At 33.1% G+C, this 18,692-nt stretch overlaps 2 protein-coding genes and 1 long non-coding RNA gene across 14 annotated transcripts in view; 1 reads left to right on the forward strand and 2 right to left on the reverse strand.

Moving 5' to 3' along the window:
• Positions 1–11,202, reverse strand: LOC111514134 (probable pseudouridine-5'-phosphatase). Its single transcript, XM_074177445.1, has 3 exons — positions 10,909–11,202; positions 1,843–2,294; positions 1–419 (listed from the first exon to the last, which is right to left on the reverse strand). The coding sequence occupies exons 1-3, from the start codon at positions 10,961–10,963 to the stop codon at positions 243–245; spliced, it is 684 nt and encodes a 227-aa protein (XP_074033546.1). The 5' UTR covers positions 10,964–11,202; the 3' UTR covers positions 1–242.
• Positions 10,529–18,692, forward strand: part of Mocs1 (Molybdenum cofactor synthesis 1) — a 19,624-nt gene continuing 11,460 nt past the window's right edge. For 3 of the 12 annotated variants that reach the window (XM_074177431.1, XM_074177436.1, XM_074177440.1), the window contains exons 1-6: positions 13,226–13,441; positions 13,493–13,586; positions 13,640–13,807; positions 14,204–14,452; positions 14,505–14,707; positions 14,845–15,076. In XM_074177431.1, coding sequence (XP_074033532.1) covers positions 13,364–13,441; positions 13,493–13,586; positions 13,640–13,807; positions 14,204–14,452; positions 14,505–14,707; positions 14,845–15,076 — 1,024 coding nt within the window. In that variant the 5' untranslated portion in view covers positions 13,226–13,363. Of the gene's footprint in view, positions 10,676–12,375; positions 12,543–13,224; positions 13,442–13,492; positions 13,587–13,639; positions 13,808–14,203; positions 14,453–14,504; positions 14,708–14,844; positions 15,077–18,692 lie in introns of those variants that run through there. The other 9 variants (XM_074177434.1, XM_074177433.1, XM_074177432.1 and 6 more) reach the window with 9 other exon arrangements.
• Positions 12,535–13,227, reverse strand: LOC141483112 (uncharacterized). Its single transcript, XR_012465914.1, has 2 exons — positions 12,771–13,227; positions 12,535–12,716 (listed from the first exon to the last, which is right to left on the reverse strand). It is a non-coding gene; the product is annotated as an uncharacterized lncRNA (long non-coding RNA).

Below are 18,692 nucleotides of genomic sequence, written 5' to 3' on the forward strand. Positions count from 1 at the left end.
TACTTCACTGAAATTTTAATAATATTTTTACATGAATACGTATGTGTGCCATTGCGTGAACTTCGAATGTAGAATTACAGAAAATTATACAGATTTACCCTCGAAATTGTTTATAATGAAAAAAATATATATTAAAGTAAAACAATCAACCCAGGCTAATACTTTGAAGCTTAATACTGCTGAAAATAGAGAAAGTGTTCTATATTATCAAAAATAAATGAATTGTACTAATGAAAGAAAGTTCATTCTCTTTCAGGTAAACCAAACAGTTCTGGTTTGAACTCTTTCAATGAATCAAGGACTACCGTTGCGTTTTTCCGCAGTTCCTGGGGTATATAGGGAGCAGGCACCATCACAGATTGCATACCGGCTCTAGAAGCTCCTTTAACTCCGTTTGGAGCATCCTCAAAAACCAAACACTGAAAAAAAACAAGATAAAATATTATGCCCCCTGTTTATTCGATAATTTAGAATATTTTTTCGTATCCAGGAAACACATTGACGAGGGTGTTCCTAAGTAAACGAAACGTCGAATGAAAAACAAATGAGTGCATATTGTAGTATTCATGAAGTTCAGTCAAAAAAATCATACTTTTTTTCACATTCTGTATAATGAAGACAGCAGAGCAGAAAAATTGAAATGAAAGAATTAAACGTTTTTGAAAAATTCCGTGAAAGGCTCACGATAGTCTGAATTTCTCAACATAATTCCATTGCATTCAAAAATTGTTATTTTTTTTTTGGGAAAGAAAGTTTTTGGCTTTCTACTACTCCATCTGATACAAAAAAATGGATGAGAGAATCTTCCAAAGAAAGGAAGGAAGTAATCAATTTGAAAATAAGTAACTCTATACATGGATGTGTAGATCATGCAAAGAAGTAACTTTCAGACACAAACTGAAAGAAAGTCCTCCTGAAACAGCTACTTTCATATAAACATTCAATTACACGAAAGAAACAAAATTCTTTCGAAACAAATACTTCTATATGAACACTGAATTATACAGAAGATACTTTTCTCTATTCAGTTTGTATATCGAACATTTGTTGAGGAATAAGAATCAGATATCATTCACATGAGTTCTACTTTGAATTTTTGTATTAAGTGTATGATAAGGAAAGGATATACTTTTAAACTATGAAAGTGTCAGCAAAAAAATCAAGCAATACCATTGAAAACTCCCTCTTTCACCTTCCACAAGATGTATTACTCACATTTGCTGGATCTGGATTTTTCGTGGTGAATTTACTTAATGTCAATGGCTTTTCCATTATCAACACTTAAACTTTTTGTTGAATCGAAAATAATCAAGAAATAAAACAAAGAAAAAAAAGCATCAGATCTGGTGATCGTGGAGGTCATTCAATTATTTTTGTCATAGGAGCACGATTCTGTTGAACATTTTCTACCACTCTAGATAGGAAAAAGAGATAGCATTGAGTTTTGAACTATGAAAGTTTCGACAAAAAAATCAAGCAAGATTACATTAAAAACTTCCCCTTTCACAAGATGTATACTCACATTTGCTGGATCTGGATTTTCCGTGGTGAATTTACTTAATGTCAATGGCTTTTCCATTATCAACACTTCGCTGGATAAATTAAGTTTTTCGTTGAATCGAAAATAATCGAGAAATAAAACGAAGGAAAAAAAGCCTCAAATCTGGTGATCGTAGAGGTTATTCAATTATTTTTGTCATAGGAGCACGATTCTGTTGAAAATTCTCTACCACTCTCGATAAGAAAAAGAGATAGCATTGACTTTTGAACTATGGAATTTTCGACAAAAAAATCAAACAAAATTCCATTAAAAACTTCCCCTTTCACAAGATGTATACTCACATTTGCTGGATCTGGATTTTCCGGAAATCTCGAGGCACAAATTAGGAATATATCTGGAGCAGGCTTTCCATTCTTCACCTCTTTGTCCGTACTACCACAAACTATATGATGGAACAGTTTAAAAACATCCTGGTGTGGTTTTGTTTTTAGTTCCATCAACTCTTGTGAGGAAGAAGTAGCTACTGCTATAGGAATTTCGTTTTTGTAAAGGTGCTTGACCAATTCACGAGCTCCAGGCATCATCACAGGGTTCTGAAGGGCAATTTGGGTTGCTTTTCTGAACTGCTTCAGGAATTCCTCAAGTGTTAAAGGAATTTGCGATTCCTTTAATACGATTTTTGCAGTATCAATCTGTGTTGTGCCAAGAACTTTCAATTTGCAGTCGTCTGTGTACTCTTTTCCGAATTGAGCTAAAATTTCGCTGATTATTTCGTCATAGATCGATTCAGAATCTGAAAAAAAAGTTGAATGTCTGAGTTTTGCAACTTTTCCATTATTCGTGAATTTGAACCGGTAGGTTAAAGTGAAATGTTTCACACTGGGTGTTAATACTTCACACTTTGATTCTTGTTAAGCTTGTTAAGCTTAACAAGCTTAACAAGAGCAGAGATGATTCGCTGAGACTACCACAAACATGGAGGACATTGCTGTCACGCAAGATACCTGGAAATAACTCAGGTACCCGGTCAGGCAAACCGGATACCTGTTACAACAACATAAATATGGGCCTTGAACTTACAGTGGAACACAGCAAACATATAACTAGTAACGAGACTTGGGGACAAGGGAGATTACGATCTCATCCTCGAGTCATGTACGTACAAATATAGGTGATTCTTGAAAATGGCTCCAAAGCAGGAGCCGAAACGTCGAAACGATGAAAATTACAGACGCGGTTCAACCCGGATATATATATATATATATATATATATATATATATATATATATATATATATATATATATATATATCCGGGTCAAGGATGAAAACTCTTTGCTAGTTTGTCAAGCTGTCGGAAATGTTTATTTCCTTCTTCAGGACAACTGAAATGATAATTGTAAAAATATATGTATAAAACGTTACTGATATAACTTACTCAACATGAGATTAATATAAAAAATTAGCAGCAAATCGAACGAAAAATAATTTAAAAGTTAATTTTGACATGAATCAATTAATGACAGTTATTTGTTGATAACAAAAATAATAATTTGTTTTACATCAGATAGTCGAAGAAGAAATAGTAATGCCGATTCATCCAATATGTAACTGACTGATGTAAAACAAATTATTATTTTTGATATCAACAAATAACTGTCATTAATTGATTCATGTCAAAATTAACTTTTAAATTATTTTTCGTTCGATTTGCTGCAAATTTTTTATATTAATCTCATGTTGAGTAAGTTATATCTGTAACGTTTTTTACATATATTTTTACAATTATCATTTCAGTTGTCCTGAAGAAGGAAATAAATATTTCCGAAAGCTTGACAAACTAGCAAAGAGTTTTCATCCTTGACTGCAACCTCAAGATATATATATATATATATATATATATATATATATATATATATATATATATATATATATATATATATATATATATATATATATATATACAGTGTGACCCATTTTTAATGGAAACACCCCCCTGAAATTTGAAGAGTTGTAAATCGATATTAATAATTTTTCTTTATATCAAGTACTAGAAGGTCTACCTTGGGACAAAATTTGAAATGTTTATTGAAGTTCCAGGGCATACTACGATATTTTTTCTTAGTCGAAAATCGGGATTTTTTATTAGCGATTTTTTTATTGAAAATAAATAACATATTACGCGAGACACGTTTTTTAAAGAGATCTAATTATTTTCTTGTAAATTTAACCATTTTGAGCATAAATTCAGAATATTCATTTGGGGAATACTCACAGATAAATAATGTATGTGCGGTAAAGAATGTATTATCATTTGAATTCATCTACTACCTTATGTTTGCAGCATCATATATTGATCGATTATATAAGAATAGTAATCTGAAATTGGAAAACCCGTTAAATACATAAGTGAAATGTTAAAATTTGTGGGGATCCACTGATATTCGCAATATTCTCAGGATCCTTTGTAAATATTTATCGATATGTTACACATAGATCATGTGATAATTGTTATTGATAGATGAGATGAAAATGATTTACGAAACTCAAACCAAGGCCACTGTTATTTATATAATTTATAGGTGAGCACCTACAAAATTATCAGAGATTATACCACTGACCATACATCTTCAGCGCCAAAAAACAACCAAAATCGTAAAATAATTGTAGATTTGGTGGATGACTTCTATAGAAGTGAAATCAGAAAAATAGTGCATCAATATTTCTCCAGAAACGAATGTCCTACTCTTAACAAGGTACTTGAAGACATAAATGAAGTTCCGGATTAGGGAAGTTTCAAACGCACTACATTGTACAATGGGGAATGTTTCTCCTGACGAAAATCAAGTAGTTTTCATAAAAGAGCTCTAAAACAACGCATTTTAAACTCATCATTTCAACCTTTTTCTTTAAAAATTATTTAAATACTTAAAATAGAGGAAGGAAATAATGCATTCAACATTTAAGGGGATTCGTTTCTATTTCACCATTTGGCCACATCGGTTATAGCTAATAAAGGACAATGAATGTGTTACCTGTTTACTTATGTTCCGAGTTCCCAGACATTTGACGATTTGTGCACCTAACCTATCCTCCTCTATATAAATAAATAACAAAACAACTGTTGTTTATATGGCTTTTGGAGGTGGTATTGAACTATAATTTATATTTGGCCTAATTGTTGATTTATAAAGATAATTTTCTTTTTTGAAGTAGAATGTCTAGGTACGTATAAATTATTTTAACTTGGTATAGGCGCTATTTCCAATATGTGAATTAGAAACAAATCCCTTTAGAAATTAAAACCCAACATTTGAAACATCAATTTCAATACTTTTCGAAGTGAATTTGAAAAACTCATGAAGCTTCATTTTGTTCAAATTTGCATTTGCTGTAATAACCCAAATTAAGGAAATTCCCCATTGTACTCATAGATTATTGAAAACATTAAATGATAAATATCGAAAGAGGAAGAAGTAGCTTGCTTTTAGAAAGAAATGAAATAGTTCAATGGAAAAGAGAGTATTGATAAAACATACCAAACCAAGAATTTAGGTTGATAATTCTGTCACTTCTTTGAGACGGTCATTTTTGATGGTTTTTCAACGGGATAAAAAGGTAAATTATAATCATATTATATTTTTTACATTTATCTACTTTCGTTATACTTCTGAATCAAAAACTAACATGGGAGGCACATATCGACAGTTTGTGTAAAGGTTGGTAGTGCAAACTACGCAATTCGGAATCTGCGAGACACTGTCTCTACAGAAGTTATAAAACTCATATATCATGGACTGGTACAATCAAGGCTATAGTATGGACTGATCTTCTGGGGTAACATTTTACAGCTAGTTGTTATTCATCTATGATAATAAACACCTATATACAAAAAACTCTGATATACATAATTACGCTACTCAGGGTAAAGATACTTTATAACACCCCTACTCTCGCTTGAGTGTAAGTCAGATTTCCCCAAAATACTTGGGTATTGAACGCTTCAATAAAATAGCAACTTTTATAGGGATCAATAAAAGTAGTAGAACTTTTCAAAAACTACACCTCACGATTTGATGTCCACAAACTTTGTTTAGTTTTTCAATTACTATGGATCTTCATCAAGTAACGGCCGAATCAAATCAGAAAAAAAAGGAGAACTGCAATGAGGAATGAACTATATGGTTTCATGTTGGATAACTGCTTCTACAGTATGGATGAATTTCTTGCTTTCAGTGCTTAGATAAATGATATAGTTTCTTTTATAAATGTAGTCTTGTTTTTTAAATTTATTCAAGATCAAACATTTGTATTTAGCTTTTAACGTTCTACATTTTTGACTAGTCCAATAAGTTTTCTCATGTATTTCATGTTGTAATTGTGTATTTGTGAATATTTTAGTGATGAATGAAACTATTTCTGTTTCTATGTATATTTTACTATTCGTCTTATAAAATAATACTCTGAAAATAAATTTAAGTATATTGTATGGGGACATCTAAAACAGTTGATATTCAGGCTTTGATATTCAGGCCAGTTTTTAATTTAAGTTCATTGCATGTTCTTCAAATTTCAAATTATTATCAATGAACACCCCTACGATCTTGGTATTGTTACGGCTCTTTATGTAACCTTTATCTAGCTAGATGTAACCAAGGTCACACTTGAAGTAGGTATAGTATATTGTGTCACCTTGATAATATTTTTAATATATTTTATTCCAATATCCGTTAGTATTGAGTTATTGCAAATTTATATTTCAGAAATTCCTAATTCAAATATATTGAAATTGCCATGCAATAATATCTTGTCCTCAGTACGGCCCTGGTAAAAAATACATTCGCTTGCTTTCTTGTACATTTATTGAACCTGTAATTGGGATATAGTTTACCTTTCAAACCAATTTTTTCATTGAAAAACGCCTATCATTAGTCTTTTTCAACTTTTAACTGAATAATTTGATGAATGCGTCATATCTTCTTTTCGAAACCAGACTTCTCATTTCATTAACAATGTTTTTGTACCAATTTTGTTTTCATTTTCTTCTTCAATTTTTGGAACTGTTCCATGAAGCTATCTGATTCTAATCAGACGAGAATAAACATCTTATCGATGTTTTGGTTATCGGTTGATTCCGTTATTTCACTTGTTAGTCACGTTCCAAGGGGATTTTATTGAAGGTAACAATTGGTACTTTAAACAATATAAACACTGATTATTGCGATCACCAATTCATATGTTACTATGGGAAATAATCTGATGTAGCTCTGGAGCACCAGATTAGACGGTTATGTTTCATTATAAGGCTATCAGACTTGGAAGCTCAAAAGTCTTGGAAATGGTCCATGTTCGCTATTTGCTTGAACATGCTTCACTAGATCAAATCGTGTGTGAAGACTATCGAGGAGAGATACAGTGCTTTTCTTTAATGTCCTCCCTTCCTTTCATTTTTTGAACATGTCAACTCAAAAAATTGAAATATAGTAGAAAGGTACCACGTCAACAATCTCTAAAATGGCAATTCTCGTCCATTGGAAGAAAGAATTGAAGCAATTTTTATTTACGGTGCGACGCGTAATTTTCACGAGACCGAAAAGATTTTCGATGAACGTTTTCCGAATCGTCCTATCTGTGGAAAATATTTGAGGGAACTTGTATCCAAATTCACAACTACCGGTAGTGTACATAACAAAAAGCCCTCAGATCATTCGTCCATTCCGGAAGAACAGCAAGTGCAAATAATTGGTGAGATGGTAGTGAATTCTGAACAATCTACTTATTCCGTCACGAATATTTGTGAGGTGTCTCCTTCTACTGTGTGGAGACTTTTGAAGAGAAATAGGTATCATCCTTACAAAATTAAAATGGTTCACCAATTAACTGATTGAAAAACAGAATTCTGCGAAATCATGACGGAAACCATTGCAAGGCATCCTACCTATCTCCACAATATTTGTTTTAGTGACGAATGTACATTTTTTTCAAACGGCAATGTTCACAGACAAAATTACCGTTATTGGAGTGACACCAATCCTCACGTTTTCCGGGAAACACATACCCAATATCCAGAAAAATTAACCTCTGGGCAGGAATATTGGGAAACCATTTTGTGGGACCTCTATTTATTGATAAAAATTTAATAGAAGAACTGTATTTTAATATGCTAGAGACTACTGTTGACCCTCTCATCACTGAAATCGTCGAAGCGAATCCTAATGAATTCGATATGGATGTTGTATTCCAACATATTGAATACTACTTTTCCAGGCCGTTGGATTGGCCGTCGAAGTCCTACAGAATGGCCAGCCCGCTCGCCAGTTTTGACACCTCTGGAGTTTTTTTATGGGGCTATTTGAAGCAGAAGGTGTACTAAACGGAACCTGCTTCAATATTGGATATACGGCAGAGAATAATAAATATTTGTAAAGTAACTGACGTTACTGTGTTCAAAAATGTCCGACGTGAAATATCGGATAGGCGTTCATATGTTAAGAAGTTCAAGGCAACTATTTCGAGCATCTTCTGAACTGACCTCAAACTTATTACCTCATATTATGTAGTTAAATGCCAATGTATTCAGGCAATTATTAAAAGTTCCGCCATTTTGTAGTATATTGACATTATAGTCTAGGGTTGTGAAGCATTTGTCAAGAGTCTCAAAAAGATGTGTCACAAAACCCCCTTTCCATTTATTTTTTTTTTCTCAGATGGCGTCCAGTCGCCATCTTGAAAGTTTCATCTGTCAATTTCACTTCAAAATGAAGTATTCATGCATCAATTTCATTATCCCAAATTTCTATTTTTTGAGTTGACCCGTTCATAAAATAAAAGGAGGGGGGACATTAAAGAAATGCACTGTATATACGTATAAGAAGATGAATATTTCGAAATGAAATCCCGAAATATTCATCTTTCCCAACTACCAACACAGTAGGTTGTGGTCAATCCTGCAGGAAAACAACTATTTTCCGAGCTAATACCATGCTAGATATTTAATTATATCCGACAGACATCTGCGAGACTAATCTTTTTAGGGTATCTTGCATAAATGTAGATCGGATATAATTCAATATCCAGCGTGGTATTACCCCGAGAGAAGTTTTCACACTTGAAAGTTTTGTATTGTAATTTCAGAGCTATGGTATCGATATATTTTCAATACACTGGTACCATTTGATTGGATGATTCTATATTTAACATAAAACAGTGTTTCAAACAATTTTGGTTGGGTCGTCAAATTCTAGAGAAAAGACAAACTCTTTTTTGAAGATATGTTATTTTACTTATCCACTTTTTCATAAATTGCAAAGGAAACATATTTTAGAATAGTTTAGTTTTTTGGAAAAAGGATTTCTGAGTGTATACTTCTCCGTCTATAAAAGAAGGAAAAAAATAAGTTCACAATGAACTCTTTACAAAGATTTCTAGATCGTATCAACTTTTTCATCATTTTCAACTTCACTTTTGCCAACTGTTACATGGAACCATCTGATCCTTATCGTTGTTTTGGTTATTGTATAGCAATCCTGTGAATGACTTCTTTGCATGACCTACAAATCTTTGTATAGAGTAACTTTTTTTAAATTGATTGCTCCTTTCCTTTCTCTGAAAAATTCCCACATTTTTTATTTTATGTTAAGAATCACACATTAAAACGTAGGACCTCGTTAATCCTTAGCTAGCACAAGTTTCGACTTCTGAGGGTTGTCGTTTGTAGGGGTGCGACAGCTGGTTAACGGAAAAACAGATTTTAAACAGAAGTAGAAAGTCAAAACCTTTCCCAAAAATTAATTCCTCCCAAAAAGTTCACCCTTTTAATTTAATAATTTTTCTCAACTGTAAGACTCTGGAACTATAAAAAACTTTTTTGTTTTTGTTTAGAAGGAAAACAGAAAATTTCGTTACCTTTTTTTCCGTATTTTCAGAAATTATTCAAGAAAACAAAATTTTAATCGGCTATACTATTTGCTGTAAATAATTTAGTTTAACAAAATTATACTTATTTCAGAATTTTCTGAAAATTTTCTTTGATATTTCCTGAAATTTCCGCTCTACCTACAAAAGAGGAAGTTTTTCTGGAATTCTTTGGGATACCTAGTTTCGAAAGTAGGTACCTATTTTCTCAAATTTTTGGTTTCATTTTATTAATTTAATATATTTTCATTTTTCATTGTCTTTCCCTAAATTGTGGCAAACGTTTTGTTCAAATTGTTGCGATAATCAATGAGTTGACATTCCGATATTTTGTTATAGAAGATACAGAGAAAATAAAAATCATGATATCAAAAATGCTAGAGAAATATTCATTAATTTCATTTGATAAGTTTATTAACTTGGTAATTTCCAATATTTTACATTTTTTGTAGTTATCAAAGAAAACACAGGTTTTTTTCAGTTTTCAGTGAATATTCTTGTAAATATTTTTCATACCATTCAAAATACCGAATGTTTAGGTACTTAAATAATTTTAAGAATTCCAAAAAAAATTATTTTGCATTTTCCACGAATTATACATCATTTCAAAATAATTGAAAAGTTATTGTTGGTCATAAGGGTTACAAGTCTAGCCACTTTTTCTTTTATGAGATATGATTTGATCAAGTGGTATGTTTTAAAGGGGTCTCCCTTTCTAATTTTTTTCATTTTGAATAACCTTGTGACCATAACTGAATACAAGGAGTAGAGAAAATTTCAAATTTATACTATTTTTTATTCCACAGTCAATTACTCTAACAACATTTAAGTATTTCATATATTTTTTTGTTATTCATTTTGTATTTGGTTTTCATCTCAAGCTCATACATATTCTTATCGATAATGTATTTTTTAATCATATCAATGACTCGCCCAATACTGAAAATATTACCTAATTTTTTCAAGACTTTTCAGTCTGAAAACATTTCATTTGAAACAAAAGACTTTAATCCATGTGTAAGGAGTTATTTCCTCGAATGGAAGCATCAAGGTCAAGGTCAGAATACTCTAATCCGATCAGAGTCCTTCAAAAATCCTGTGACAGCACAGAGAAAACACACGTTCTCTAAAATATGCATACATATGTTAGAGTGCACATATACTAGATTTTATTACATATTTTGATTTTTGTTGAATTGATGGCAGAACACAAAGAAGCACTGACTAGGATGAAAACCAATATTTGAAATTGAAAGACCTAGGTAGGTAAAGATTCGATATTTGCAAGGAGCAATTAATGAGAACTTTATTTTGCAGACAATGACTGTGGTTATTTTTGTGCCGGTTGATCAAAGAAAAATTTGTCCTATAACAACAAAGATTAAATTTTGCCAAATATTAAACATATTTTGACCTCACAATCTCTTTGATAATATAGGTACAGAACATTTATTTAAATTTTCAAAATTTGCAAACAAATTGGGAAACTGCTCACCAATCAAGAGTCCATCCATATCGAATATAACGTGAGTTACTTTTTTGAACTGCATTATGGCCAGGGGCACCTTCAAATAGGTTCGAGGTAGTAGAGGAGGACGAAATCAATGATTTTTCGCGAGTTTACAAACGTCAGAGACGCTTTCAGCTCTCGTACTAACTTCAGCTTCGAATATCATCTTTTATAACCGTAGAGCAGCTAATAAGTAGTATGATTGGATTGAATAGATTTGAAAATATTACATAAAAATGAATGAATGTATGAGTATTTTCTGATTTTTTGCACGACTTGAAAGCATGCCGCACATGCGTGGTCCAAGTTGTGATTCATATTACCTATAGAAATGAGGTTTTTCACTATCTTCGTTTTTCCCTGAAATAAACATAGAGAAAAACAATAAATTCTGTCTAGTTCAATTTTCCACTGAAACGGCTCGCAATAAGTCCTGAACTATCAAACCCATCACTCATCTGACGTTTATTTTGAAGTGCTTAGGATCCCAGCTGTCGTGAACGTTTCATAAAAATGAATGCGTTTCAAAAGTACTGTATTTGTATCGTTAGCTGGGTGCTTGGGTACTAGACTGACCCAAGCATACATGGTGTATACGGAACTTCACAAAATGTTAATTCAAGACACTGTATTTTTTTAAGACAACAGAGTGGCGAAATCTAAGTAACGTGATTCGAATGTCTGGCATAAGGAAAATATTTGTTATTGACTTGAGGAATCTTAGTCACAAACATTCAAATATAGACGTTTGAAAGACAATTCTTCATAACGATTCTAGTGAATCCAAAAGTTATTGTTTGATGAACCAATGTGATAATCATCAAGTTATCAGAGAATATGTACATGGATATTCTTTATCTGACTTCCAAAGCTAACGAATAAGTAAAAAACTTTTCTTAGAATCGGTAAATCAGTCAAAAATATTTGTGTTTATACTTCGGCATAGATAATTTCACTCCATATTGTGTCTATAATTTATGTATGTAATCCAGAAAGTTTTCACTCGCAGTTCCTAATAGTTAAATAATAAAAGTTCTTTATGACGATGAATTGTATAAATGAATCTGGCATGCTTCAAAATTACATATCTCCCACTTGATTCGCTGGAGACACCAAAATCGTTTCACTTCGTCAGGAGTGAATTTGATCATTGAACTTTGTAGGCCAATCTCCAAATATCACATTCGCTACTGGAATTTTGAGAAACTTTTTGTTGTTTTACAAATTAAATTTTTCGAAAAAAAATAGATAAAAGATCACTTTTGACAAACCTTTGTCTTCCTTGGAGAATGCACCAATTATCTTCTAAAATATAGGTACTGGTGAATGGAATCATTTTCGATATCAAATGATTTATCATATTCATATCAACAAGATTGCACAATAACTATAGAGAAGTAAATAAAGCACAATAAATCACTAATTATTAGTGGTATTTGACAGATAACTCTAACGGAACCGTGAGACCGAGAGTATAGTCACAGCGTAATTTGTCGACAGTCTCATCCATTTTTTTTAATTTTACGAAGAGTTGGTAAATACACTCAGTTTATTCTGTGATCTGCGTGATTCTTAATAAGCTGTAAAGTGTAAGCAAGCATGTCTAGATAGTAAAGAATGGGTAAATTTTCGTTATGTGGACACCCGGCGATTTTGAAAAAATTTTTGACTGTACTTACGTATTTTGATGCGTAGATTACGAATCCGAAAGAAAAAAGCGGCGCTCTCCCTTATTTAAAAAGTTACGGCCCTTCAAAGTTCAGAAAAGGGCAACTTTTCAGCCTTCTTTTTCACTAAAAAAAACTATTTGAAAACACAAGCATTTATTCACTAAGTCACCTTTACACCTTATTCCTCCTTCTTTAACACTTTTCACTTCAATAATCAACATTTTTCTTATGAAAAACTTTACTTCAGGAATATGGACTGCATCAGTCGTACCAACCATATCATTAACCTTAAAAACGTAAAATACAGTGATATGTAACCAAAAAGCAGCTCCGTACATTTTTTAATATTTTTATAAGAAAAATGTTGATTATTGAAGTGAAAAGTGTTAAAGAAGGAGGAATAAGGTGTAAAGGTGACCTAGTGAATAAATGCTTGTGTTTTTAAATAGTTTATTTAGTGAAAAAGAAGGCTGAAAAGTTGCCCTTTTCTGAACTTTGAAGGGCCATAACTTTTTAAATAAGGGAGAGCGCCGCTTTTTTCTTTCGGATTCGTAATCTACGCATCAAAATACGTAAGTACAGTCAAAAATTTTTTCAAAATCGCCGGGTGTCCAGATAACGAAAATTTACCAAAGAATGTAACAAGATATTACACAATAGGTTGATATGTTTTAATTTGCGTACACTCTTCAATTTTCCATTTAAAAAGTTTTTTCCGGTTTTTTGTAGACTAGGACCAAAGACCGAACTCATAATTTTTTGTTGAAACAATGTACAGATCAGTCTATCATGTTTTTTATGCGATAGGAAAACGACAGTTCTCCTTGGAAGCTGCACAGATTGCAAAAGTAGTTGGTAATAGATAGCATTGATCGTTTAATTATAATGTTGCTTTCTAGGCAAACCCAAAAATTGAGAGCCCACTAACAGATCTTTTTGGAAGACATCACAAATACCTAAGGATATCCTTAACAGAAAAATGTAACCTTAGATGTAAGACAAGCTTATTAATTGGTTGAGTAGAAACTCTAAAGGTAATATTTCAGGTCAGTATTGCATGCCAGCTGAGGGTGTTCAACTCTCTGAAAAATCAAAGTTGTTAACTGCAGACGAAGTAGTCAAAATAGCCGAGCTTTTTGTCAAAGAAGGAGTAAACAAAATAAGACTCACTGGAGGCGAACCAACTGTGAGGAAAGATCTGGTAGATATAATTTGTAAGTTTTATTCATCCAGAATAGTTTAAATATGGATAAAAGAGGAGTATCAGGGTCTTATTCAACTGAAATCAAGGGCAATGGAAAATGTCTAAAAAAATATGATTGTCAAATCAAAAAAATACATACAAAATTATATAAACGGCAAAAATTGAAAATTCAAGAGTAAAGTACCCTCAAACTGAAAAGGGCATATTTTTGTGTATTGCCAAGTAATTTTGCGGAGGTACATGTGTTATTATGTATTTTTTAATTTCAAAAATTGAAACAACAATCGTTGGGAAAATTATTCTTCTTTATTTGGATGAGTGGAACAATTACCCTGGTAAACTCAACCAACCTTATAGCTAACATAAAAATCATATCACTGGACGTTAACCATCGTTACGGTTTCAGATAACTTAAAGAAACTAAAAGGCTTAGAAGTCGTAGCTATGACTACAAATGGTCTAGTTCTGACCAAGCAATTAATAGCGTTGCAGAAGGCTGGTCTAGATATACTGAATATAAGTCTGGATACCTTGAAGGCTGATCGTTATGAATTCATATCAAGAAGAAAGGGTTGGAATAGAGTTATGATGGGTATTGATTTAGCATTACAATTGGGGTATAAACCCGTAAAAGTTAACTGTGTTGTTATGAAGGGTTGGTAACTTAATATCAGAATTACAAAGTTCCTCAGCAAGTTTTACTTCAGGTTTCAATGATGATGAAATATTGGATTTTGTTGAGCTGACAAAAGACAGAAATGTGGATATTAGATTCATTGAATACATGCCCTTCACAGGTAATAAGTGGGAGGTAGATAAACTGGTTTCCTATAAAGAAATGGTCAACAAGATAAAAGAAAAATGGAATGATTTCACTCCTCTCAAAAATGGCCCTAATGACACATCAAAGGTAAAGAAATTATCCAGAGGAGTCGTATTCCTTATAAATATTTGAAGACTGAAGGAGTCCAACTAGCTGGGTTACGAAAAATTGAACTATTCTAATAAATCATTTTTGTAGTTTCATAAATCTCGTCTTGTTTAAAGGCATGGAAAGTACCTGATTATAAGGGGCAAGTGGGGTTCATAACGTCGATGAGCGAGCACTTTTGTGGAACGTGTAATAGGTTAAGAATAACTGCTGATGGAAACTTGAAAGTGTGTCTTTTTGGAAACACAGAGGTGTCCTTGAGAGATGCTATAAGAAATAATTGTTCTGAGGATGATTTGTTAGCTTTGATCAGTGCTGCAGTAAAGAGGAAGAAGAAGCAACATGCAGGTATACTTTGTCTCATATTTCACTTGAACTGTTTGGAAAAATACAATGAAGGAAGTCACCTATTAGAGGTTTTTCCATTGAAAATGTATCCAATGGTAACTTTACATACAAATATTATATAATTAGAATTCATAAAGTGATATAATCGTCATTCATATAAAAGTTAAAGGGGCAGATGACCAATATATCAGATTAACACCCCCTTGCGATCAGCAGGAGGGTGAGTATATCATTTGAAAGATCCCTTGTCCCTCTTTTACTTCTATTGTTTTTGATGTCCAACATTTGATTTAAGAGAGAACTCTACATAATTGAAATAAAAAAAAGTCTTACAATTTGCTTCTACAATACAACGAAAGATCTTCAAACAAATTATGAACATGCATCAATAGTATATCTGGCAAATAAAGAACTGAAACAAAGATTTAAAAACCGCCCTAGACAAATATATGTGTGTCAGATAAAAAAATATGACTGATGAATTCAATATATTTTTCAGTGATTTGGGTATTAACTATGCTAGTAAAATTACTGAACTTCCAAAGTTTCACGACCATATTGCTATGCTTACCTGCATAGTGTGTTTGTTTTCACCAACAGACAACGAAATTGTGGAAACTGCAAATACGATCTCTGTTCAAAAAGTAAGGCGAATTTTCACTTTTCTCACAAAATATTTGTGTATTCTTCAATTTCTATCATTCTAAATCATGCCCGAAAGAAAATAACGCCGGCCGCTGCTGGTAGCCATAAAACAGGCGTGACGTGGTTAAGAGCGCGCGGTTGCATCGACGATTCCCCACCAATCGAGAAACAGCGAGAACAATGTTACCGACTTCGACAGAACTTCGGAAAAATTTCGACAACATTCGATTACGATATTTAAAGGCTAGCCACGAGGATATCGGGACAGTCAAGTGGACGTTACAGTGCGGTACGCGAAGTGATCTCGTAAGGCGATAGATATTTAAATAATGATAATAATAATAATACGTCTTTATACACTATAAAAATACAAATGGAATAGACAAAAATAAAATAAAACAGTATACAAGAACAATAACAAAAACAAAGAAAAAAACTTCCAGTATATGGTGAATAGGCGGAGTATCAGCCAAGGCTGTTTTTCAACTCAACCTGGGAGAAACTATAAATAAATAATATGAACACAAGTCGAGTTAACAATATCAAAAAATTTTAGTTATTACTTTAGAAGGTCGGGAACGGACAAGAGGCTAATGAGATAAATAAGTCTTCAGTCTTTTTTTTAAACTTTACGATGGTGTATGATCGAAATTCGCAGGGTAGTTGATTATAATATTTGAGTGCATTATACGAGAAGCAGCGGGTGAAGATGGAAGATTTGTGTTTGGGGATGACTAGAACTGAACTATTCCTTGTAGTACAGCTGTTAATCGTAGAGAATGTTTTGAGCTTCTTCAGTAAGTAATCAGGTTGTCGAGAAATCAAAACTTTATGTGTGTTGGTAAGAAGGTGTAGAGTTCTAAGTTTCTCAACATTTAACCATCCTGATTCTTGCAAACGAGAAACGTAGACAGCTATTCTGAATACGCTGTAGTCGGAGAGCATCCAATTGTTTTAAAGCAGGTCCATAAATACTGTCGCAATAGGAAATTTTTGACATAATCAGAGACTCGCATAGTCTATATATGTTTGTGTTGAGCAAATCACGATTAGGAAAAAGCTGTCTGAGAACGTTATAAGAAGATTGGTTCGGATAGCTGACATGTTTAGTAAAGCGAAGACCCAAGATCAAACTGCAATCCTAAATTTTTTATCTCGTCCACAGAGGGAAGTATATCGTTTTCGATGCGAACTTGAAAGGTAGAGTTGGTGAGCTCTCTGTTCTTCTTAGCTCCGAACATCATTATTGCGGATTTGTCTGAATTGAGCTTGAGCTTATGGGCAGTAGAAATATCAAAGATGGCTTGGAGATCGTTATTAATATTCGACAGTGCAGATGTAGACTCGTCAGGCGAAAAAGAGAAATATAACTGCGTGTCGTCTGCATAGTGATGTATATTGCATTTTTTCACGGACAGATAAAAGTCACAAATATACAAGCTAAAAAGCAAGGGCCCAAGGATAGATCCTTGTGGCACTCCCTTCAATACCGGCAGAGCATCTGAAATAACTTCATTCACAACAACTCTTTGAGTACGATTCTTCAGATAGTTTTCTAAGAGAAGCACTGCTTCCGAAAAAAACCGAAGTGGACAAGTTTGTCACACAATATCTCATGATCTAGAGTGCCAAATGCCTTGCTGAAATCTAGAAGTATTAAACAGGTCAAATTTTGTTCATCTGCAGCTTGAAAAATATCGTCAGTAATTGACAGAAGAGCTGTGGTGGTACTATGCTGAATCCTGATTGTACAGATGTTATAATATGATTTTTATTGACGTACTCATTAATCTGATTTTTCAGAATCGATTCCACTACTTTAGAGAGATACAGTAGAATTGTAATTGGTCTTAAGTCAGAAAAGACAGTAGGTGAGTTATACTTAGCCAGAGGGATAACCAATCCATCCTTTCAACATTTTGGAAATTGGCAACTGGTAATGATAAATTTTATGAGAAAGGTGAAGTGATTTATCAAAAAAGAATCAATGAGATTGATCATTTTGAGGGATATCCCGTCAGAACCCAAAGCGTTGCTCTTGATGCGTCTCAGTGAACTTCGCACAATCTCATAGGTGACTGAGGTGAAGTGAAAGTAGTTTTCAGTTTCTTCCGAATTAACATATCGATCTAATAAGGACAATTGGTGAGCAGATCTGATAGGTTGAGGTATAGAATTGAAGTGCTGGTTAATGAGATTGACGTCTTTTAATTCATCAGGGATATCTGATTTTTTGTTGTTCCTCAAGATATCTTAAGGTATTCCAAGTTGCTTTGGAATTTTTATTTCTTAAAACAAAGTCCAGATATGTTTTTTTCTCACGTCGCATCGCACTACATGTATAATTTCTGAGGTCCTTATAGCTATTCCAATCAGCGATAGATAAAGATTTCTTGTATTTACTCAGAGCTCGGTTTTGGAGTGCAATCATCAATTTTATAGTGTAAGTTAACCAAGGTGCAGGAGGTTTAGTTACTCTCTTCGTTTGAGAAGGGGCGTGTTTTTCAAAAATATTAAGAATGTTGTCGTTCAGGAAGGAGACCATACAATCCACGTTGCAAATAATAGTTGAAGTATCTAAAGTGAAATAAAGTTAAGTTTGATTATCCAGTGTACTCAATTAGTGTTGAACCAACGGGGAAAAACATAACACTATTCTATCCCCTTCGAAGTAGTCTTCCCAGATATAACACACACTTGTTCCGGCGGTTTTCCCAATCCTTAAAGCAGTTCTAATATGCACTTTTTGGTATATCCTTCAGCTCTCTCAGCGATTCGGTTTTTATCACTTCAATCGTCGCAAAACACCGTCCTTTCATGAGTCTCTTCAACCGTGGGAACAGGAAAAAGTCGCAGAGGACGAAATCTGGTGAATACGGTGCCTGAAGCATGATTGTGATATTGTTTTTGGCCAACGAACAAGCAATGACGAATGAGCAGGTGCATTATCGTGATGCAAAAGCCAAGTGAC

The sequence above is a fragment of the Leptinotarsa decemlineata genome, unplaced genomic scaffold, assembly GCF_025532065.1.
Source record: "Leptinotarsa decemlineata unplaced genomic scaffold, Ldec_3_MD MMD2_tig00002974_RagTag_RagTag, whole genome shotgun sequence".
Classification (NCBI taxonomy): Eukaryota; Metazoa; Arthropoda; class Insecta; order Coleoptera; family Chrysomelidae; genus Leptinotarsa; species Leptinotarsa decemlineata.

Bases quoted from the DNA above. Each gene is read 5' to 3' on its own strand.
- LOC111514134 (XM_074177445.1), bottom strand. From the start codon at position 10,963: ATGCAGTTCAAAAAAGTAACTCACGTTATATTCGATATGGATGGACTC. The intron at 2,295-10,908 runs GTGAGCAGTTTC...CTTTTTTTTCAG, and splicing joins TATGGATGGACTCTTGATTG to ATTCTGAATCGATCTATGAC. The intron at 420-1,842 runs GTGAGTATACAT...GTTTTTTTTCAG, and splicing joins AAAATCCAGATCCAGCAAAT to TGTTTGGTTTTTGAGGATGC.